Below are 25,821 nucleotides of genomic sequence, written 5' to 3'. Positions count from 1 at the left end.
AAACCTAGGTCCTTGGTCTCAGGACTCATTGCTCACTTTTTGCATTATCATTGCTCAAAGATTTGGTTTGGTACTAACTTTATATGCATTTATAACAAAGCTCAGTTATGTTTGCTTTCCCATCCTATGGCTCATAACAAAAAACAAATCTTAGGGGAAAGAAAGGGGAAAGGATATTGCTAGAGACAGGGACACTGACAGAAGTAACTAGAAAGAAGTAACTGCAAGAAGTAGCATATCAGACTTAAAAGGGGAAAAATACAAACACAAGCACCCTTCAATTTTATTGGCATAGGACCATGTAAGGTAGAGGGCGGGCTATCTAGTCTATTATACTTCTGTACCTCTTAGTATCACTGCATTGTACGTTATCTTTTTGGAGATGACTGCATCACTAGCAAAAAAGGTTAAATATTTACTTTATTTTAAAAAGTAAGACAGAGTAGATCTTCCAAATATTTCCAAACAAAAGGATTAAAATTTAAAAAATTTTGTACTTAAAGGAATAAGTTTCTATCTGAAAAAATGTGGAAAACATTCCTTCCTTGATAAAGAAGAATACCTTTGGTAGCTTCCCACCACCCATAAGGAAAATGACAAACTTTTTTTTAAAGCATTCCATAACATGCCTCCAACCTTCCCATCCAATCAGTAGTACCCATCACACCAACCATAATACCCCAAATCAGACCACTAGTTATTCTGCAATTACAATAGATTCCCTCTTCAGCTCTACCTTTTAAAAATGTCTTCCTTTAAGGTTCTGCTAAGGTCCCACCTTCTCTCCTAACCCTTCTCTGATCCCTAGAATTAAAAGTATTCTCACCTTCCTCAAATTTCCTTTTGCCTGTTTCTCATCTTTGCCCAATTGTACTCGACCTTGTATCATACTTGTTTATGTCTGCCCTAGTAGACCGTAAGCTTCTTGAGGGCAATACCTATGTTGTTTTTCATTTCTGTGTCCCAAGTATCTGGTATAGTGCAAGAGAGAAATAGCTATTTCTCTCTTGCATTTAATAACTAATTATTGAATTAGGGCCCCTTTCCTACTTTCTCATTCAGAAATCAGCCCTTGTAGATTATTCTGAAAGCCTTTGAAATACAGTGCTGATACTGAAAGAGCACTGTGCATAGCATATAGTAGGTGCTTAATAAATATTTATTGATTGGTTGTGATTCATTGACAATTGACAAATGTGATTCATTGACAAAATTGGCACCATTGTTTTTCTTAAAGTCCCCCATCCTTCTGACAGGCAGGTGGAGGGACTCTGTCTTTGATAGGTTCAAAGGTTAAAGCCAGTGTTGTGTTTTACTCAGACAAGTCTGGGAAAATGTGGATTCTGCCTTTTGTCAAATAGACAATATGGTTACATGTAGTTCTCTTTGACACCAAAACTGAGTGATCAGTCACATCTCCCAGTCTCTCATTGGAATAAGCCCACTCTCATTATAATATTAATTCTTATCATTACTTATTAACCAATCAAAATTGATTTCCACTCTTAAGTGTACCCCCTTCTCCAAATGTTTTATAAGTATTGAAGGTTTCATAGGTTAGCTTTTCCCCATCATGGAGAGGACAAACGAGCCCTTTCTTTTAACCTGCATGCTAGTAATGGTGGATAAAACATTATAATTTACCCAGAAACTCAGTCGCAAAAATTTGTATTCAAGATATACATAAGGCTCAGTAAATGTCTGATGAACTGAATTGTTTAATCTTTTCCATAAGTGAAGTCAGGGCAAGAAAGGAGACTGCTGGGATAACCCAGGAATGAGAGCCAAAGTAATTCTTATCGGTGAGACCAAGTGGGAGCTTAGACACTGGGTCCCTTAGTCATTCACTACTGGAATCCCACTGTCAAAGTTTCCCTCCAATCTCCCTTTCTTCAGGATTACAAAGTACCCTTTCACTTATTAGGACTGCATGATAAATCATCATTAAAACAACAACAACCTCACATCAATCAATCAACAAGCATTTATTAAATACTTTCTAGGTACTACTACAAATACAAGAATGAAAGAATCCCTATCAGGCAAGTAACTTACATGCTAATGAATATCAGTTGTTGATTTACAGCTAAGAGTGCTTTCCTAATAAAGATTCAGGTTTACAGCAAAAGGTGGTAGAAGTCTAGATACTTCAAGGATCTTCAGGAGGCGTGAATTTCTTTTTTAACATCTGGTTGTATTCTATCAAAGAGGGGGCCCCCCCTCTACCTGCCTGTGGGGATGTGAGATTTTAAATACGAATAACATTGATGTCAATTTTAATCAATGGATCATAATCATAATTAATAAATATTTATTAAGCATCTACTAAATGCCAGGCACAGTACCAAGTGCTGGGATATAAAAAGAGGTCAAAGATAGTCCTGCCCTCAAGGAACTGACAATCTAATGGGGCAGACAACAAACAAACAAATGTTTACAAAGCATGCTAAATGTACAATAAATAGAAAATAATTAACTGAAGAGAGGTACTAGAATTAGGAGGGGTAAAGGAAGGTTTCCTGTAAAAGATGAGGTTTTATTTGGCACTTAAAGGAAGCCAGGGAAGGCAATAAGTGGAGTTGAGGAGGCAAAGTGTTCAAGACATGGGAGACAGACAAAGAAAATCCCCCAAAGCAGAAAGATGCAGTATTCTCTTCATGGAACAGCTAGGAAGCCAGTGTCACTGGATCAAAGAGTACATGTAGGGGAAGTAAGATGTAAGAAGGCAGGAAAGATAAAAGGGGGCTAGGTTATGAAGAACTTTAAATGTCAAACATACCATTTTTTTATTTGATTCTAAAGGGAATAGGGAGTCACTGGAGTTTATTGAGGAGGGGAAGATGACTTTAGGAAAATCATTTTGGTGATTGACTGGAGGATGGATTAGAAAGGAGAGACAAGAATTACAATAGTCCAAATGTGAGGTGTTATTTGGATGTAGGTCTCTCTTTACTCCAAATCATTGGCTCTTTCCATTGCAGACAGCTCTTACCAAAAGCCACTGGTTAAATAGAGAAAAATGTGTTTTTCAAAAAATCATGAATTCAGATATAATTTGCTGATTGCTAATGCCCTTTCCTTTGCTATGTTATAAGTTTGTGTAAACATACACTTCCCTCATTACAGAAGCAATCATTTCAAATCCCTGAGCTCCTTATGGCAGAGAATAGTGTGATCCACCAAAGGGTCACTTTAGTTCTAAATCTATCTCCAAACTACTGTTTGAACTTTGAGAAATCACATAATTCTTTCATTTTGCCTCAGTTTAACTACCAATAAAATAAGAGTTATATTATTCACTAGCATTAGATCAAAATTAATGATTCTTCTGGTCTTAGATCCTCATGAGGGGACTATGAGCACTGATTTCATGAAATAAATTTGTCTGAAATGATACTTTGTCTGGCTCTCATGGTAGAACTATTTGCCTTAAAAAGTGGGCTTGCCATATGGAAAATATGTGTAACAAGATAGAAAGGAAGAGAATTGAATCTACAATATTATTCCTATGTAATCTCATTGATATTGAATTGTGAATTATAAAATGTTCATTTGGCATTCATTGTATATTTTTAATAAATTATATTATTATTTTTAAAATTAGTATCATAGATAGGAAGTTGGCTTGTAATTAAGAAATAAGAGACAAGGATAAATAGAAGTTTTTCTGGATGAAAAAGGACAAATGATAAAACTGATTCTTTTTTGTTTTTGTTTTGTTTTTGAAGTAGAGAAAGGCAAGGAAATTGGGGTTAAGTGACTTGCCCAAGGTCACACAGCTAGGGTAAAACTGATTCTTGAATCCATTTGATTTGAAGCTAAAAGGGATCTAGGAGATTATCTAGTTCCAATCCCTTCATTTTACAGAGGAAATATAACTCCAGAGTGTTGAAGTGACTGACTTGTCCAGGGTCACACAGGTAGAAGGCAGCAAAGCTAGGTTTCATTCTCAGGTTCTCTGACTCCAAAACCTCTGCTGAACCACACTTTTTCCCAATCTCATGTAACATTGGCAAAAATCCTTTGGAAGATGGAATACACCATGAAATCTCTGAGTTAGAAAATGATGCTAAACTCTCCTAGGGATGAAAAACTAAACTAATGGGGTTAAATTAAGCAATACAGGAAGGAGACAAGAATGTACCTATAAATAACAACTAAGCCAGAATGTGGACAAGTTTAAAGAGTCTCATTTAGAGAATACAAGAAACAGTATGAGATAGTGGGTAGAGAGATTTGGCCTTGGAATCTGGAAGCCTTGGCTTTGAGTCAACCTCTGACTTGTTCTGGTTGTGTGACCTTAGATAAGTCATTTAATTTAACTTCTTCATGCCTTGGGCAAATCTCTGAGACCATAGGTTTCAGATCAGTTGGCTATCTGTACTAGTAAAGGAAATTTCCTGACCAATACCAATAGAATTACAGGTCAATCAGTCAATCAACAAGTATTTACCATATTCCAGGCATTGTACTTGGTACTGAGGGGCAAATGGAAGGTGTGGCAGGGGAAGAGATAGAAAAGCTAAAACAATACATTGCCCGCCTTCAGGGAACTTCACATTCTGCTAAGGGAGACAACATGTTCATAAATCAGTATACAGACAAAATAAATACGAGGTAAGTGGGGATGGAGAATCAGGAAAGGTTTCATGTGAATGGTGTCATGATCAGGAATCTAAGGGATTCTGAGAGGCAGAGGGGAGTCGGCCAATGAGAAAACACAGAGACAGAAGAGGAGGTGTTCTGCATGAGGAAGAACAAGGTCAGTTTGGCTGGGATACAGAGTACAAGGAGGGAAAGGAACAAGGAACAAGCATTTATTAAGCCCTTATTATGAACCAAACACTGTGATAAGTACTTTATAGACACAATCTCATTTGACAGTAATATGTAAGTTTGGAAAAGTAGATTGTGACCATATTCTGAATGCTTTTACATTGCCCTTATAAAAAGCTCTGTTTGTATGATAGTAGGCTCCATGTTATAGATTTGAGATCTAGGAAAGGGAATTAAGTATCCTTTTTGACTTTTCCCTGAACACATTTGTTCAATGTGTCACTAAGGCCAAAAAAAGCAAAAGAAATGAATGTCATGAAGAAGGGTTTCATGCACAACAGAAAATATTTTCTCATTAATATAATCCAATTCAACAAACATTTAGTAAGCACCCACTATGTGCCAGAAGACTCTGTGCTAGGCAATGGGGAAAGACAAAAATGATACCTTCCTCACCCCTGAGAAACTTACATTCTCCTTTGTAGAAACAAAAACAGTATAAATATGGAATAATTTCAGGTAGAGACGACTATAGCTTTCCCCCAGAATAATATTTTTTTAGTCACTCAAAGTCAAGAAGAATTTATTAGGCACTTACGATGTGCTAGGCAGTGGAGATAACAAAGAAAAGAAGCAGGACAGTCCCTACCCTCAAGGAACTTACTTCTTCCACAGAGAAACAATATATACCCAGATAAGTAAAAACAAAGAATATATAAAATAAATACAAAATAATTACTGGGTAAGAGAAACTCTACCAATTTGGGGGACACAGCAAAGGTCTCCTGTCGGAGTTTACTTGGCACTGAGCCTCAAAGGGAGGTGGAAGTCCCAACACAGGCGAAAAAGGAAAGTTATTCCAGAGGGAGGGATAGCCTCAAATAATAATGTAACAGCAAAGGAATATATAATGTAAATTGAAAGAGGGGAGAAATATGGGATTAACTTAGAAGGATATATTTAGATTAGAGCCAGAATGTAAAGGGCTTTAAATGGTGAAAGAAGAATTTCTATTTTACCCTTGAGGCAATAGGATGCCTTCTAGTTTCTTGATCTGGGAAATGGCATAGTCACACTTATTCTTTAGAATAGCAAATGAGTCACTGTGGGGATGATGACTTAATTCAGGGAGAATAGGAAGGCCATTTAGATAGACTATTATATAAATGTAATATATAAATAAATTATATAATAAACTATTGGGTTTAAATTAGGTTGGCTGTGGTACCAGGACAGAAAGGTGATAGATGTGATTGATGTGGAGGGGACAAATAAGAAAGAGATAAGTCTCAGCCTGAGGTATTTCCACATTCATAGAGCTTCTTTTCAATTTGTACTGGAGAAATTATGAAGATGCAAGGCCATGGTACATCGCCACCTATAATAGAATGTACCCTGCCAAGTCACTGCCTATCCAGAAGGACTTAATGGCACTTAAAACATTACCCGGGAAGCCTTGAAACCAGGAAAGGTTTCAAGGAAGCCTTGAAACCGGGAAAACTTTGGATCAAGCCCCACTTCTGACATATTATAGATTCTGACATATATTATTGACTGTGTTATGCTGGACAAGTCATTTAAATTCTCGCTGCTCTATGCAAAAGCTATGGAGTTCCCCGTAGCAATGAAATAATAGGTCCAGTTCCAATCCTTCTCTCACCATTGTAGTATGGAACTAGCCCCAGGTTCTCAAAGGTTATTCCAGCAAAGTATAAGTTCTAGCAAGTTCAACCAACCTGGAATGGCTTTGAGTATACAGTCTGAGCAAGAATCTACAGTTAATGTCTGAAGATCAACTAAGCAATGAATTCATTACCACTAAGTTGTAGGTGGTATATTCTTTTGCCACAGAAATTCAGTGGCCAATGAAGGGGGGTATAGCCCTTAAGAATAAAAATAGTTTTAAAGGGGGAGAATTTAATTTATATATAAAATGGTTTAATTATGTGTTCTTGATTATGAAATCAGATACCTAACCAATTAATGTTGATGTCAGAAAGGACATTCCAAAACATGTCCTTTGGTGTTCCTGTCAAAGGGAAAATACTGGGCTTGATAGCCCATGGGTGTGGATCAATGTAGCATTTCATACATTCTCAAAATACTTAAAAAAAAAAACACTAGTATTTTGGCTCCATTTGGGGCATGTGAAGTGATATTATTATTAGGTTTAACACATTTGCATAGCCCTTTCAAAGTTTACAAAGTGATATCTCTTCATAGCAAGAAACCTTGAGGCAGATAGTGCAACATGCTATGGTTTCTATTTTATGAATGAAGCAACAGAAGACAAAGAGGGTTAGCTTACTTGTTCATGGCTCCACAGCTATTAAGTGGCCAATCCAAAGGTCACGTACAAAGTCCTTATTATGTCACTCATTGTCATGGAGGAAGGAGTAGCCAAAAGCTCAGTGCCATAGATATTCAAACTAAATCAGAGGCATCGATGAATATAAAGTATATGAATTTTGGGAGAGAATGGGGTCGGAAAGAATAAACTGCGGTCTTGCATACTAGAGCCATGCAGATTTCTTCTTCCTTCACAGATTTACTGGACATGTCCCACAGAAGATGTAGATTATTTCGAGATGGAATTCTATGAGCTTATTGTTTATCCTCCCAATGATGTCCGGACAGAACTTTGTGGACACATACGAGACATACTACAACAGAATCTGGAACTACATAATCTAACTCCGGGCACAGAGTATCTATTTAAAGTTCGTGCAGTCAATGAAAATGGACCAGGGGAATGGAGCGATGTGTGTAAGGTATTGTGAGCAATCTCTCTCAACTGACTTTCCTTATCCAGCTCTTTTTTCTTAAATGTGTCTTTGTGTGACAAACTTGCATTGGTCCTGGAACAGAAAGAGGTGTGTGCCTTCACCAGACTGAACAGGAGACCAGACAATTGTCCCAAAATGCCTGTATTGTTCCCGTCTAAATGACTTCTAAGTGATTTTAGATATGATTCTCCCTTCAGCACTAGGCAACACATGCTGAATAGTGTAAGACAAATAAACATAGCATACTCCAGGAGGGCTGCTAGCACAGGTTCACTCTTGATCCTGTCTGACAATGTTAAGAGTGAGAAAGAACTTCAAAAATTATCTTGTCTGACCCCTGCATTTTATACATAAAGAAGACGAGCTCTAAAGAAATTAACATGAAAATAAATAATATAATTGTAAGGCCAAGGGAGTCAGAATATTCCTCCTGAGCTATTTCAGATATTTACAAAATTTACAGAATCTCTATAATTTGAAAGGGAAGTTGGGGACTAACTAACTAAATTCATATCTAAATTCTCAGGTATTTCTATTATTATGAAATTGGTCCGTTCATCAAACTTTAATCTGTCTCTCTGTGACTTCCACCCAGTTCTGTCTTCTTGCTACTGAGCATACAGAGCATGATCCCACTTCATCATAATAGCCCTTTAAACACTTTAATGTCCTCCCTTAAGTCTTTTTTCTTCTCCAAGCTTCAAATCCCCAGACCTTCAAGTCATCCATTCTAGGATCCTGCCCATCCTAACCACCCACCTCTGGATATGTCTAATTTGTCAATTAATAAATCAATAAATAAACATTAAGTACATATTACATGCCAGGGCCTGTGCTAAGCACTAGGGATACAGAAAGAGGCAAAAGATAGTCCTGGCCCTCAAGGACAATGTCCCTCTTAAAATGTTGCACTAGAAATGAACATGGTTCTCCAGATGTGGTCTGATCAGGGATTAGGGCAGCAAGTTTATCACCATCCTCATCCTGAGTACTCTCTGCTCTCCTAAGAGAGACTAAGATGGTGGTACCTATTTGGGCTACATTGTTAGCCCATGTCATTCTGAACTCATGAGCAGTTGACTAAAATTGCCACACTTTTTCCCCACAGTTTCTTATCCAGCCAAGGCCTTCACCATCCTGGACTTGTGAAGCTGATGTTAAAGTCCAAGAGTATAATTTTATATTGATTCCTATTGAATTTCATCTTATTAGATTCACCCCATTGTCAAATACAGTTGATTCAACCCTCTTGCTTTAAAAAAAATAGAATGCAGTCATTTAATGTGTTGATTATCATTCCCAGCTTTGTGTCACCTAAAAATGACAGGGATGCACCAAATTCAATCCAAGTTACTGATTAAAGTGTCAAATAGCTGGGTAGTAATGGCAGATATTTGGTATCGTTCCTTAAAGATCTCCTTGAGAGTTGCTATCAACCTGTTAATGGCTTCACTTGGGATCCAATCATTCAACCATTTCTGAATCCATTTACCAGCACTAGAATTTGGGACATATATTTTACCTTGTCCAGAAGGCTCTCCTGACAGACACTCTGCTAAAAATCTAGGTGTATTATATTTGCAACATTGGTTTGATCTTCCAATAAAGGCAGTAATTCTGTCAGAAAAAAAATTATGTCTATCTGGCATGGTTTGTTTGTTTGCTTTTTCTTGATTAAATCATGCTAGTTCTTAGAGATTGCTTTTCCCTTCTAAGTGCTCATGAAGAAAATCTTTCTTTTCATTCATTACAGAATTTTTCCAGGCATCAAAGTCTACCTCACCAGCACTATGGTTTGTAGCCTCTACCCTTTCTCCGTTTTGAAAATCAGGTCGATATCTGCCCTTTTAATTTTTAAGTCACATTCACCCACAGATCCCACTACAATACATATGTGGGGAGATTTTCTTGATTTTTCAAAGGGAATGGAGTGAAAAGAGAGAAAGCAGATTTTTTTCATCAAAAAAAATTTAATTTAAAAAAATGAGGTCAAATTAAATCATCTCTGAAATCCCTTATATCTCTAGAATCATGATCCTATCATTCTGATAAATATAATTAATTGAACTAATAAAAAGTAAAATGAGCCAGAAATAGGAAAAAACAATAGACATGATGACTCTAAGAATGTAAATGCAAAAAAACAATAAAATGAAACTAAATGCTATGCAACTATAATGACCAAGTTCTTGGTCCCAGAAAAGAATTGACAAAATGCATTCTTTCATTGCAAAGAGCAGGGAAAGGGGCAGGGAGATACTATGTACATGTAGTATTATATATATATATATATATATATACATATATATCATTAGAAAAGATTGGTGTGTTGATTAGGTTTATTAATAATAATAGTAATAGGGGCGGCAAGGTGGCGAAGTGAATGGAGTACCAGCCCTGGAGTCAGGAGGACCTGAGTTCGAATTCAGCCTCAGACACTTAACACAAAACTAGCCATGTGACCTTGGGCAAGTCACTTAACCCCAGTTGCCCTACCTTCCCCCCTCCAAAAAGCAAAATAATAATAATAATAATAATAATAATAGTAATAATGTTGTTGATCAGCTAAGCCTGACTCGTGACCCCATTTGGAGGTTTCTTGGCAAAAATACTGGAATGGGTTGTCACTTCCTCCTCTAGCTCATTTTATGGATGAGGAAACTGAGACAAACAGAGTTAACTGATTTGCCCAGTGTCACAAAAGCTACTAAGTGTTTGAGGTCAGATTTGAACTCAGGAAGATGAGTTTCTGACTCCAGGACCAGGATTCTACTGTGCTACCTAGCTTCCCCTAATAATAATGGCTAGTATTTACATAGCCCTTTAAGATTTGCAAATTACTTTGTGAATATTATCTCATTTTATCCTCACAACAACCCTGGGAGGTAGGTGCTATGATGGCTTTGTGCAGCAATGCCTCTTAAATTCTGCACAAGTGATGACATCAACCTCATGATCATTGGTCCTCTTCAAGAATGAAAGATGAACAACAATAACAAGTGAGAAAACAGGCACACAGAAGTTGTTAGCTACTCAAAGTTTACCTTTTTTTCTTTCTTTTTAAAAGTCTGTTGTAAGAGTTGGCTTAATGGGCAAGGGATGGGAGATACAAATATTTGAAACTAACATCATATAAAAACAAAGAATAGCAATACATTTTTTTTAAAAAAGGAACACCACCAATAATCTTAAATCACATAAAATTTACTAGCAAAGAAAAAATATTCACCCTTCTCCCATCCTGTATCCCCTCTCACTCTTCACAGTCTTTCAAAGATCAGTGGCTGCAACTCAGCAATAAAATCATCCGGTTTATTCAGTACCTTGGGATGTAATTCAGCTGGGCCTGTTGACTTGAAAACAGCTTATTGTGTTCTCTTACCATCTCTTCACATCTTCCATTCCAACTCCTCACTAACCATTTTTGTTCCATCCTTCCCAATTCAGAAATCATTCTCCCTGGCAGATAAAACAGAAGCAAATGAAGAATTGAGTAATTCTGCCCTCTATTGTCTATGATCACCATCTTGTCCTCCACAACCACTATTCCTTTACCTTCTTTGAACTTCCTCTAGGCTCTAAGATTACAAAATCTTAAAACCCTCTTTTGTTATCCTTCATATTTGTCACTAGTTTCAACTCATTCTGCTTTTAAGTGGTTCTGCCACTATTCTTCTAGAATTCTATAAAAACAGTCTCCTTTTCTATTTGTTCTCTGCTATTTTTTCTTGCTTCCATTTTCCATGCATGTATTTTAAAATTGGAGTTGGTCAAGATCTCTTATTTCACCATATTTATTATCTATATTTTATGCATTATATATACACACCAGAGGCTATAGGTGGTGGTGGTGGTTTTTTATTCTACCTTCCTGAATGTTGTCTTACTTAATTGCTTGTCCTTTCCATTCATACTCATCCTTTTATCATTACATTCATGCAATTTTGTACATCTGGCTTGGCGGGTATGTATAGGCAGTTTTCACAACCTTTCCATATTCATTTTAATTCCCCCTTCATTTGATTCACAAGATGCTTAGCAAATGTATTTTATTACTTCTTGCTAGGTATATGCTATCTCTTAAGAGCCCTTCATTCCTGCAATTTAAGCTTTGTTCCAGACATCCAAATCCCATCCTCAAACACCTTTTCATCCCATTGTTTGCTTCCTAGATCTGCCTTTCTCTTCTCAATCTCTTATTTTCAATCAATAATAGGGTTACAGATGCCATCTATTTTCCCAGAGTCTTCAAGATTTTCCCCCAGAATATCATAATCTTTAATGATGTTTTCTATGTTCTTTCTAGGGGTATCATTTATCCCAGCATGAAGCACCATAAATAGGTAGTGGTTATCAAGGTTGACAATTCTTAGGAAATCTCTGACTTGCTTTGGAAATATGCCACAGGAAAACTGACAAAGTAGGACTTTAGAACAGGGCATCCAATAAGTTGGGTCAATAAAAGCAAACTCTGGCTAAACTTTAGTATTGAATTTTAAGATAAAAATTGATAAAGGTCTTGTGCTCTGTAAACTCATCCCTTTATATGCTTTTGTCATTTTATATTTTGTTAGCTTTCACATTTTTGAAAAACAGTAAGAGGAAAGGACTGTGTCCATACTTGGGCTTAAATTATAGCATCCTGGAGACTGGGTATAAAAGATTGGCTGTTCCCAGTTCCCAAGTAGAAGCTGATAGATAGGAATCTACAAGGGAGGTAGAAATTCAGGAAAGGGAAAAGGGGTTAACTATGATTTCTGACATCTTCCTAACTGGGATCTCCCCCATAGCATATATGAGATTTGACATTATACTTGAAAGTTTGATGATAATTCAAGTAAAAATCATCAAAAGATCTGTGTGTGTGTGTTTGTTAATGTGAGGAATTCTCTAACACAATATCTGTGAACTAGATAAGTTCTATATAGATATTTAGTGACCTGCCCAGTGTCACATGGATGGTAATGTCAGAAGTAAGATTTGAACTAATTTCCTCTTGACTCAGAGTCTAGCACTCTATCTATTAGTATAGTATGCTGTACTGCCTCTAAGTATAAAACTGGCCCATGTTATGCTGCTGTAACAGCAAGCACCCTAGAACACCCAGGATGGCCTGCTAGCACAGGTTCTTTGATCTGCTTTTCTATGAAAGACTGCTCAAAAAGGGATTAACAACCCTACTTTTAATTACATTCACTAGTTCAGGGGAAAGGTCAGCACCCTCAATGTCAGAGAAAATACAAGCAGAGATATTAGCTTAAAGACCAATAGACAGGGCTCTAACTGCCTGAATCAAAGCAATATTGCTATACACTTTACATACATCACTGTATGGAGAGAGACTTTATATCTGAGCAGTCAGGGGGGCCTGAACATACAGCTATTCAGAGTCTCATCCAGGGAATCACAAGGTCCTTTTCATAAGTGAACCCCCAAAGCAAAATACCAGCTCAAAATATACATACACTTCTCAGAGCCAGAAGACATCACAGCCCTCGTGACTCAGTGCCTAATTAGGTTAGTATCAGAAGGTATGAAAGTCTTCCTACAAGCAAGACTCCCCTAAGCAAGCTTCTCTTGAAGTAAGTTCTTCCCCCACTGGGTTCTATGTGATTCAGGATATACAACAGCTGGGCACATAGGCCTATTAATGGACAGAGAAGATCTTATATCCCATTAACCTTATAGATGCTTAAGACAATTAATACCCAGCTTTACACTGAGGTAACTGAGACTTACCCAAATGAATCTATGATCTCAACATGCAGATATTCTCCCCAGCAAAAAAGATTCCAACTCATCCATGCCTGCCCCTCTTCAGTGACTCTTGTCCATCTCAATGTATAAGTTCATCTAGAGGTTTGGTGGGGTGGCGGTAGGGAGAAGCCACCCAATATGTTGGGACCTTCCCCATTTTTTCCTGACATTAAATAGATATCAGTGGAGTAAACAAACTGTTGAAGACACTTCAGGTGTTCCATATTACCTCTAAGATAAAATGCAAACTCCCCCATTTGTCCCTTAAATTCCTTTAGAATCCCATTATAACCTCTCTTTCCAGGCTGAATACCCATGACTCACAGGATCATAGTCATGAGGACACAGATCAAGAACTAGATAAACAACTTTGAAAAAATTCACAACTCTGATCAGTGCAATGACCAACCACAATTCCAGAGGAGTGATGAGGCTACCTATTTCTTGACAGAAAGTTAATAGATCTAAGATCCATAATAACACATGCACTTTGGGACTTAGCTAATTAGAGTATTTATTCAGAGTATACCATATACAACTCTCTCACATTACAGATAAGGGAACTGAGGACCAGGGAATTTAAGTGACTTGTCCAAGGTAACAGGGTTACAGAGGTTGAAAGTGTCAGAGTCAGAATTTTAACACAAGCCCTTAGACTCCAGAATCAGTGATCTTCTGTACTCTACATTTCGATCAAACTGGCCTCCTAACTACATGAAATTCAACACCCTGCTTCCATGCCTTTACACAAGCTGCTGTCCCTGCCTTGGTTTATTAATAAATACTCACTGATTGATTGACTCATTTAATCCCTTACTATAACCATGGGACCAGCCTATCTTTGTCTGCAATTATACCTTTCTCTCACCTCTCTTCTTTCAAAGTTTCTTGGTTATTGTGTGTTGTATTTTGTACCCACCATGCTCCTTTCCATTGTTCTCAGAGTGATGTTCATTTTTAATTCTTTAGTCATTACAGTGTTTCCTGGGGTGTTCCAGCTCAAACTGACTTGCGGAGAGCCAACTGATACATTTTCAGTGTGACCATTTATACCTCAGAAATTGGCAAATGCTACAAATCAGTTTGATTTATTGTTTTGCTGATTGTCTAGTCCTAAGAAAGTTATGGAAAATGACAAAAAATCACCAAAAATGCAGATTAGATTTTTTAAATGTCATATTTACACTTTTTAAAGATGCCCAGTTGTTAAATATTTACCAGAACATCACTGTCCATGACTCTTAGTGATACAAAACAATAGAATATTAGTGTTAAGAAAAAGATGAACCTTTGTTTCTGGGAGAAGTTTGGTTCATTAAAGGAGTTTTACAGTGTCCTAAAGGAAACTAACCTGTTTTCTTTCTACTGTTTAATAATGGGTTCAATCTGATGTCCACTTGTATTGTCTGTTCAAGATGCATATATTGATAGATGATCTCTATAGACTATCTCCTTGCATGTCATTATCTTGGCAATAGATATTCTTTATCTACTTGGTGTTTCCCATTTAAGTGAAACTCTTTTGATTAGTTAGGAACCTCTTACGGGAAGCTCCATCCACACTGTTGCAGAAATGGATGCAACCAACCAAATGTCATCTGCAAATAGGAACATTTGAAAGACCTCACTATCCATGGGGAACACTTCTTGAATTTGAACTCTGTGTTGGATTTCATCCTTAACAGTAGTGAATACCTTTGATAAGGATGTCTTTCCTATTTCATCTATATGTGTGTGTATGTGTGTATATATATATATGTATGTATGTATGTATATATCCTGATGTTTATGACCAGAGGATAACCAAACAAGGTTATCTGTATCATCGGTTTCAAGAAATCTATGATAATTTTTACATAGGGATGAAATCAGGTATCTGCTAGAGCCCATTCAAACTGACTTGGGAGAGTTTAATATTAAATTTTCATTGGGAGAATCTACACTTTTTTGTTGATTATATAGACCTAATAAAATTATAAAGAAAAGTATTAATAATGCAAATTAAACTTAAAAGTGTGTCATGCATACATTTTTTAGTGCTGGTTATTAAACATTTACCAGCACACCTGTGGATAAGATACAGCTTGTTGGAAGAGAGTCTTTAGGGTTATATTTTGTTGTATCAGATCAAATGTTTTCATTTGAAACTTTGCCCCAAAGTTACCAAACTATATTTGACCCAGTCATACCACTACTGGGCCTATAACATAAAGAGATCAAAGAAAGATAAAAAGGACCTCTGTGTTCTTTGTGTGTATGTGTACAATTTCTTTTTGTTGTAGCAAAGAACTGAAAACTAAAGGGGGGAGTCCCTATCCATTGGGGAAAAGATGAACAAATTATAATCTATGCATGTAATCAAATAATATTGTACAATAAGAAATGATAAAAGTAATGTTTTTCAAAGAGATCAGGGAAGACTTATATGAGCTGATACAGGATAAACAGAACCAGAACAACAAATGATACAATAAAAATGGCATTGTAAAGAGAGACAGTTTGAAAACTTACAAAATCTGATCAGCACAATGGCCAGTTGAGATTTCAGAGGACCAATGATGATCCTCCTGAGAGAAAGGGACCTATTATGCAGAATGAGGCATGTACTTTTGGACATAAACAATGTGTAGACCTTCCATATTTGTTATAATGGTTTTGGTTTTCTTTTTTTTCCAATGAATGGAGTGGAAGAAAGAGTGGAGGGGAAAGGTTGCTCATTGAAAAAAAGTAAAAATAAAATAAAATTTGCATTAAAATGCTTTTTAAAAACATATAATAAGTATAATGGTATCTTGTATTCTTTATATCTTTCAATCATGTCAAAGAAAACACATGGCCTACTATGGAATATCACTTGCAAAGTTTGCCATTCCTTGCTAATCCCCTCATAAAAATTTCCCTCAACACATATTGTAGGTGATTCTCATTTTAAAAAAAAAAATGTATAGAGATGAGAAAGTAGGCACTTCAGTCAGTAGTTATTAGTATGTTCTTGATCGCCTTTTTTCTTGATTAAAGGGCCAATGATGTGTTTCACATCTTTGGCATCATTCCCTGCCTCAGAAATCTTGAAATAGACCCATCAATGCCCTCACAATTGCATGGCCTCCATCTTGGATCTCTTCTATATACACAGTCTAATCCAGCTGTTTTTCTTACATTTGTGCTCTTTAATGCCATATCTATATCCTCTCAGAGCACATCTGGGATTGTGCTGGCCAGAGTCCAATTGTGGTGGCTCTGTTTTTGATGGTGAAAAAAGTTGGTTATAAAAATATTTTCAGACCTTTCCCATTTCTCTTCTCTTTGTTGTCTTTCCATTTTTATTCTTAAGAGCTCTGAGAATGACTTTGCTCAGTTGGGTATTTCACCCAGCTTTTCTTAAACTGGTGTTGCCTTTCTCTCCTGTATTTTATGAAGCAATGCTCTTCATACTTTTCCTTCATTTATATCCATAAGATTTTGAATAAAAATTTATAAATTTTGTTTACACCTCACATCTCCCAATTTTTTTCCTTTTCACCATCCCAGAGAGCTATAACGTATAGAAGAAAAAAATCAGCAAAACCAACACATCAGAAAAGTCTGATGACATTCACACTTTTCCACTCCTCTGCAAATTAGTGAGGGGAGATATCTTCTCCATATACCTTCTTTGAAATCAGTCTTGTAATTTTAAGTTCACTGTTTCAATTGTTTCATTGTCTTTGTTCTAGTCATTGTGGATATTGTTTTCCTGGTTCTGCTTATTTCACTTTGCATCAGTTCATATGCATCTTGTCATGCTTTTTTGTGTTTTGTCATAGTCATCATTTCTTATAGCACAGTAATAATCATTAAATTGTGGTACATTCATACAATAGAATAATAATCAATTGTGGTACATTCACAATTTCTTTAGCCATTCCCCATTCAATAGGCAGCTTCTTTGTTTCCTGTTCTTTGTTACTACAAAAAATTCTAACTATAAATATTTTGGTGTATATGAGGTCTCTCTTTTTAACCACTGACCTCCTTGGGGTATATTCCTTCTCTATAAGATTTTATAAATGAGTTTCAAAATGGATATCCTTTGGCTGCCATATAACTCTAGCAAGTAAGTAACGTGTTTTACTGACTAAAATGCATTTTGGGCTTTTGTTTATTTCCTTCTTATAATTAATATATGTTGATTAAAATCCAGTATAAATTATTGTAGTCTGTGTCTATATATTTTCTCCTATAAGTGTCTATATAATTTTCTCCATTTCTCATCTTCAGTAAGACTGAGTTGTTCCAATTGTATACCTCATCTTTTTCTCATTTTTTATTCTTTATTCCAGCTTGATGCTAATGTTAATCTTTATCGCTAACAAGTTTGTGGCCTGCCTTACATAACCATCTAAATCAGGGGTGGGGAACCTGCAACCTAGAGGCCACATGTGGCCTTCTAGGTCCTTGGGTGCAGTCTTTTGACTGACTCCAAGTTTTACGAAACAAATCCTTTTATTAAGGGGATTTATTCTGTGAAGTTTAGATTCCATCAAAGGGTTGTACTTGAGGACGTAGAGGGCCACATGTGGCCTTGAGGCTGCAGGTTCCCCTCCCCTGATCTAGTTCATGAATGACAATGAATATGAGTAACAAAGTATGTCCTATTGGTTTAAATAATATCAGGTTCATCTTTTGTGATGTTATTTGGTTATCATCATGCCTTCTGATTATTTCTAATAACACCTTCTGATTTATTTCTCAAAACAATTTTCTGACATATAGACATAAAGCTTCTGTGTAGTCTATAAGTCTTTGTCCTCTGTCATTACTTATGCTTGATCTATTTTTTCCAACATATTTCTTGTCATCCTCACCCATTTCTGACTTTTGTGTTGATGTTACTAAGCATCAAAGTGTTTTGTTGCTGTTGAGTCATTTTTCAGTAGTGTCTAATTCTTTGTGACCCTATTTAGGATTTTCTTGGCAAAGAAAATAGAGTGGTTTGTCATTTCCTTCTCCAGCTCATTTTTACAATTGAGGAAACTGAGGCAAGTGGGGTTAAGTGACTTGCCCACAGTCACACAGCTAGTAAGTGTCTGAGGCCATATTTGAACTCAAGAAAATGAGTCTTCCTGACTACAGGCCAGTTACCTACTATGCCACCTACCTGCCTGCATCAAAGTACATATTGATTATATTTAGAGGGTTTTGTGGGATTCTCCATAGAATTTCTCTATTTCTTCATCCTCTGCATAAGGTATAATTATTTCCATGGTCATCTTTTTTGCAAATACTTATCAGCACACAAAAAATATAATGCAATACAAGATCAGCAAATGGTCTATGAAGAAATGCTTCTTTTTGCCTTTAACACATAATAAAACTAATTCCTTTAACCACCTACCAAGGAGAACTGTGAGACATCTTTGCATTTAGCTACAAATTCCATCTTTCTTCTGATTTCATTTATTATTAAGAATGTCAAAATTGACATTATTCAGTTCTTCCAGTAGCGTGTCCATTTGGTGGACATGAACAAAACTTTCACTCTTAGACTGCCAACAGCTAAGTTAAAGTTCATAGATGATCTAAACATTGTGGTTCTTACTACCCCCATTTCTACCACTCTGACACCATTTCTTCAGAAACAAAGGAGGACTACACAGGACTGCAATCTATTTTGTATTTATCTTTCTTTCAAAGGTTGTCATGGCCAAAGAACTCATCACCAAGTGGCTACTGATGATGAACCTTGTTACACTTAGCTAGGTTCATCCTTGGAAAGCAGACTCAGTCACTTACTAAAAACATACTGAAAGCCCTTCCTGTAAGGTAGAACCTACCAGAGCTTGGGCTCCACAGGAGCAGCCTTCAAGAACCCCAAATCCAACCCATGCCATGAAGAGTCACAGGAACAGTTCTTTCAGGAGACTTAAAGACTTTAAAGAAATCATCTAAGGCCACACAGTAATAAGAAGAGACAGGCATAAAACTCAGATCTTCTAAATCAGATGTTTGTTATTAGGGTTTTTTTTCCATTGTGCAACAACATAGTGGAAAATAATGAAGAAATGAGTTCTTATAAAAGACCGGAGGGTGCTTGTAAACATCTTGTTCTCTTAAGTATTTAAGACATATCATTAATCAATAAATACCATTTCTCCTGCAATTGCATTTACACAATAATTTGTACTCTCTGTGAAGGAAGGAAACTCAATCCAGCCCACCCAGCCCTGTTTCCCATTATCACAAATTATCAATGAGTGGAGTCTAAATTAATGAGGTTTTCCTGTAGCTTCATTTTTATCTGACACAATGAAATGCAATATAGATTTTTCTTTCAGAACTAATTCCTCTTGCACTCTTTGTGATTTTATTAGCATTCCAGGGAAACAGGAATTTCCAGAGCATTTGTCATGATTTGCCTAAGTAAAGAATCCAATAGCAAATGAAAATAAGATAGGATGTTTGAATGACATTTATAAAGCTTCTTACAAATAACAACTTCAGTTCTTTCCCTTACAGTCAGGATATTTTACTTTGGCATCAATACTGTGCAGACATTTCTGAAAGCTTTTATGAAAAATGCTGCAATGAGAGGACAGAATTGTTTCTTACCAAAAATTGCTATATTTCTATCACTTTTGGTTTATGGAAAAGAAATGAGAATGCACCTGTCTTTTAAAAAATTATCATAAACAATCTTACACCTGGTGGTTGTTTTTAAGGAATTCTCTTTGGAAGAAAAGTTTCCTTACTCTAGTCAAAGAAACAACTAGGAACCATTAGAGCTTTGTCCAAAGATGCCTAAATTTAGAGGACAGACACAGAGAGCATTTTCATTCCTTTTGCAGTGAGCAAACAACTGAGCTTATGACCTACTTAGAAAGACTAACTAGTTCAGATGTAGTTCACGTGCACTCCACAGCTTGCCCTACCTCCTACCACTGCTACTGCAATGGTGGCCTCCTCAGATGTGGCTTCATTTTACCCTTCAATATCCCCATCCATGTTACCACCAAAAACAACCCTAACAACAACCCTCAGTTGTCCTGGGTGACAACTGGCTAATTATGGCTCTCTTAGAAGAAACATAGGCAAAGCACACCTTAACACTCAGCCAGATGAGCACCCCAGTGTACCCAAGACTGGAAGTATGAGGTTGAACAGATTTAACTGAGTTGTAGCAAAAATGTAATGAAGAGTCAATGTACCTCCCATCCTAAAAATGCTAAGGAGTCCAGTCCTAATTGCTCTGACATATTCCTTCCATCCAAGGTTTCCAGGGTGTTGCTTTAGGCAGTAGATATGTTCCTAAAAGTTATTAAGTTGGAGCAAATACTGTTTTAGGTGTAGGAGGGGATTTTGCTATTTAAAGGCAGTGGATGGATGCTTTTGCAAGGCTAAGATTCCTCTTATAAGATGAATACTACTCCTGCACATACACACACATACACACACACACACACACACACACACATTTCATCATTCACTCTTATCTAGTTGCTAAGTTGAGCAGTATGTTGGAATAGGAAGACTTGAATTCTAGTTCCAACCCAGTCACAAGTTAATTGTTAGCGGAAAGTCACTAATTCTCTCTTTACCTCAGCTGCTTCATCTCCCATATGGGAATCATCATCTCTGTCCTGATGACCTTAAGAAAATAAGATAATAGATGTACCAGTACTTTGAAAAATAGAATATATCATGCCCATGTGGTATTAGTATTCCTTTCTAGGTTTTCTTAAATATAGGAACTGTAATCTATAGTTAAGTTTTCTCAGGAAGAAACAAAACCATGATTGTAATCTGATCATCTAGACAAAACCAGAATGACCCAAATGCTGCCACATTCTTCAGACAACCCAATACTTGAAGACTAAAGAAAATGTAAGTTCTGCTGGGTAAATCGTGTAGCCAAATTCAATGTCATCCTTATCCTCCTTGGTCACATGCAGATAACCTCAGAATGGGAGAGGTATATGCCTTTGCTGTCTTCCTATTCCCTGAGCACACCTTCCTTGGCTCCCTGACTGTAGTAACATTCATTGGTCATTAAATGAAACTCACCCCAGGCTTATTATCTTTTCTCTCAGACCAAACTCATTTTTATCATACTTCTAATCATATTGTTGTGGCACTCAAGTGAACCAACTGAGCAACATGCAGCAAGATACTATGTAAGGCTACATTCCACTCATAAAAGAACTTCTACGCTCCCATTTGTCTACCATATCTCTCTCTTTCAAATTTAACTCCAATTTTTTGATTCATCCACCCTGGCATTTTGTATGATATATTCTGCATATATAAGTTAAATAAATATGGTGACAATATACAGCATTGTCATACTCCTTTTCCCATCTTAAGCCAATCATATGTTTCATGTTCAGTTCTAACTGTTGCTTCTTGGCCTGCATACAGGTTCCTCAGGAGACAAGTAACATGATCTGATACTCCTATCTCTTTGAAGACATTTTGTTGTGATCCACACAAAGTCTTTAGTGTAGTCAATGAAGTAGAAGTAGATGTTTTGGGGGGGGGACTCCCTTGCTTTCTCCATAATCCAGTGAATGTTGGCAATTTGGTCTCTAGTTCCTCTGCCTTTATGAAAACCAGCCTGCTCTTCTGGTAATTCTTTTTCATATACATTGTTGAAGTCTAGTTTGCATTAGATCAGGTAAGATCATGTCTTAGAGACAACATGATGCAGTGGCTAGAGAACCAGCCTCAAATTTTGGAACATCTGGGCTCAAATTCCACTTTTAACATATGCCCGATATATAACCCTGGGCAAGTTACTTAAACTCTCTGTGCTCTGTACCAGAGGTATCAAGCACTCAGGCCACCTGCAACATTTCCAAGTGAGGCCAGAACTAGTACAGTTTAGTGCTCCCACCCTGTTTCTGTCTGAGTTTGACCTCACTGCTATAGATAACTCTTTGACTAAAAATTGCAGAGAAGGTGCTTACCTGCATTGGTAGTAGAGGGAGCTTCCTCATCAGAAAGTTCACTATCAATCAAATTATAGGTCTAGTCCCTGTCCCTATATCTGTACCACTATATCTACACTCATGCATAAGTTGGCTGTTTGACTCTCAAAAGTGAAGTACAAGAATCAGGAAAATCAGATTTTATTTATATTTAAATTCAGATTTCTATTGAACTATACTAGAATTTAAGTTTAGGCATAGTTTAATTTAAGCCTCACTAAAGTAGTTTTTTTTAAGAGAATCAAATAATCTTAACAAAAGAAGAACAAACAATAATTATTTTATAAATTTGATGATCATTTTTTTTCTTATTGGACCATTAGTTAAGATAATACCCAGAATTACCTGGAGAGAAGTACTCTAAACAGCATGGAAAACATAAGATCTTTATTTAACATATATTTCATTTATGTTTTTGAATACCAAGTTATGGTTGATATAGAGCTGGATTTAGACTCTGGAGACTTGAGTTCACATCCTGTCTGTGCTCTAACTAGCTGTGTGATCTTGGGCACTTCACTTTCCCAGGCCTCAGGTTCCTAATCTGCAAAACTGGGATATAGGTGGTAATGTCTAAGATCCCTTTAGCTATTTTGTCCAATTCTGTGACCTTCCTGGTTTCTCCTGGACATAACCCTTTCTTTGAGAGCTCTACCACTTGGTTCCTCTTTCTTGTGTCACAGTTTTCTCTGTTTTTGATTGCAGGTAGTGACGCCAGATGGTCGTGGGAAGTCCAGAGCAAAATGGGGGCTGCTGAAGAATATTCAGTCTATCCTCCAAAAACGCTTTTGAGCTCCCAACATCAAAGTTTAAAAGATGCACAGTATATATATTCCTTACAGTATTCCTTATTCAGGTTGGAGTTCCTTGAAGGCTAACTCTAAGTTCTTCTAATACACATCTTCTAATTCACTAATAAAAAAATATACTGAGCTGTAACTTGTTAATTATCATGAAAATAAGATAAAACCAATCAATTAACAAATGTCTAAGCTCTGAAGGAGTTCATGCCATTACTTATTTGTATTCATATTAAGGATAGGTTTAGTAAGTGACAGAAAAAGAAGTGCTTTTCTGGTCTCAGTTCTGCCACCAACTAACTATGTGATATTTGAACAAGTCACTTAACCTCTTTGGCACATCTTCAAAGCTGAGGGAATTGGACTAAGCTTCTCTAAGGTTTCTTCTAGATCTAGAAATTCTTAAGTGCTACTGAAGATTTGACAAAGGGCAGCAAGTAGAAGCAGAAGAAAGTTCATTCAGTCAACAAGTATCTATTCAAAAACCAAGACAAAATTTTATTTTCCATGGCAGGGATGGGGAACCTGAGGCCTTGAGGTCACATGTAACCCTTGAGGTCAAAACTTCACAGAATACTCAGTCAAAAGGCTGCACTTGAGGACCTAGAGGGCTGCATGTGGCCTCGAGGCCACAGATTCACTAACCCTGGTCCATGAGTTAGCCATTGTGCAAGTTCCAGGCAGAAGATATGATTCTGAACTTGCCTCATTCCAAGGGACATTCCCATGTTCCTCCCAACACAGCTCAGTTCCAGCCCTCTACCTACTGCATGCCCATCCCTTTCCCCAGAGAGAGAGGAGAAACAGAGGGGAGAGGGGGAAGAGCGCACACATAAAGTCCCAATATCGATCACATCCATAACACCATTTTCTTTCATACTGTGTCACCATCACTCCAGAGAGTTTCTCTTCAAACTGCTATCATATCATCTTAACTCTCTGTGACTGATAGAAACAGAGATTATGGATTTCCCTCATATCATGTGTCCGATACACATCACACGCATTCCCCCACTGTAACCCTAATGCCATGTTTGGTCTATACCATGTAGCATCTCCCTTTACATGATATATCTATCACGTATTCCACCACCCTTTTCTCTCACACCCTATCAAAAATACCCCCATAGATTTCCCTTCCACAATGTCTATCTGTCTCACATTCAGGAACACACTCTCTATAAATCTCCCTCATGCCATGTGTCACTCACATAAAATATCACTGTTCCCTTTCACTTCATGTCTGACACATATCTTCTGCCATTCCCCCATATACTTCTTCATCTGGTACATTTTCTATTAATTAGTCTCACATAACTTGTCTCTCACTCACATCATCCTACTTTCTTCTCATTGTAAAGCAACAAAGAGAAAATTGTTTGTCATTATTCAGTTTCTATGGGTTAATAACAGAAAGGGGGAAGGAGGGAAAATGCTTGTTTTCTATTATAATAGAAATAAAAATAATGAGAAACATTCTAATAACTTCATCACCATAATTAATTTCTGTTTGTTAATACATCAAAATTGTAGACACTTTCTATATAAGCAAAAAGCATAAAATCAAGGACTCTCCCCTCTAGCACCACCCTTTTTCTTACCCACCTTCTAATATCAGGAATATTAAATATAAGCTCCTTGAGGGTATGGCCTGTTTTTACTTTTTCTTTGCACTGTACATCCAGGGCTTAACATAGCACCTTAGCTTAGCTAAGTGTATAGAGTATAAAGTATAAAGAGTTTAAAGAATGCTTTTTTTCCCCTTTTGGAGGGCAATTGGGGTTAAGTAACTTCCCCAAGGTTACATGGCTAGTTTTTTCGTGTGGGTGTTAAGAGTTTGAGACCAGAACCGAACTTGGGTCCTCCTGACTCCGGGGCTGGTGCTTTACTCACTGCGCCACCTAGCCGCCCAAGAATGCTTTTTGATTATCACATATGCCATCATCCTCCTTCATCCTCCTCAAACTACTGAGGGGGTCTGAACATAACACCACTGTGTTCTTTTATACTATGTTCCTCATCCATTCTGTTTTGCTCTAAACTTTCCTTCACTTCCCTCTTCATTCCAGGTGTATTATATATCTTTAGACTCTTCAGATCAGTATTTGTGGGGTTCATTAATACATTTCAAGCCTCAGTATGTGCCATAGACAATGAAGTTTATGAAACACTGGCCTAGAGAAGGACTTTTCCCAGAGATTTTGTGCTTTCATCTCAATCCCAAAACCGAAATCTGGAAAACTCTCCCTCACTCCAGCTACTATTCTTGACCTTTTCATGTTTGCATGAAAGACTGAAGACCATTGATCCTTTAGTCTCTTATCTAGTCTTAACTGCTAAATGGGCATTGCCTCAGTCAAACTGAGACTCTAGAAAGACCTCAACTTAAAAAGGCCAAGGTCTCCCACTGCATCTGGGGTCATCTCCAGTCATCCGGATCTATATCTTGCCACTGAACCCAGATGGCTCAAGAGGAAAGAGGGTGGTTGTGACTTTGCACAGCTCTCTCCCATTTAAGTCCAATTTACTGGCAACTCATAGCATCACCTTCCTGATGTCAAGGTCCCCATCCAGAATGAAGGACAAATAACAACAATCTGTCAGCTATCCTTGCTTCCAAGTAAGAAAAAGTCTTTTGAGTGAGCAGACTATGTGATTGTCTATCTAAAAAGTATTCAAGAAGGCTAGGGAGGTCATCTTACCAAACACAACTGACTTCTGGTTTTAATTTCCACT

At 37.0% G+C, this 25,821-nt stretch overlaps 1 protein-coding gene across 1 annotated transcript in view; it reads left to right on the top strand.

The window, feature by feature from the left end:
* The window catches only part of TRIM42 (tripartite motif containing 42), a 47,521-nt gene extending 24,330 nt beyond the window's left edge, over nt 1–23,191 (top strand). Inside the window, exons 7-8 of the mRNA XM_069063855.1 lie at nt 7,323–7,547; nt 22,991–23,191. Of these exons, the coding sequence (XP_068919956.1) occupies nt 7,323–7,547; nt 22,991–23,077 (312 nt within the window). The 3' untranslated portion in view covers nt 23,078–23,191. The remainder of the gene's footprint in view (nt 1–7,322; nt 7,548–22,990) is intronic.
* The last annotated feature ends 2,630 nt before the right edge of the window (nt 23,192–25,821 follow it).

This window comes from Petaurus breviceps, unplaced genomic scaffold, assembly GCF_028583685.1.
Source record: "Petaurus breviceps papuanus isolate PSGF00001 unplaced genomic scaffold, PetGlider_PUasm1.0 90604, whole genome shotgun sequence".
Classification (NCBI taxonomy): domain Eukaryota; kingdom Metazoa; phylum Chordata; class Mammalia; order Diprotodontia; family Petauridae; genus Petaurus; species Petaurus breviceps.
Note: the sequence above shows the minus strand (reverse complement) of the source record. Positions and strands in the feature narration are given on the sequence as shown.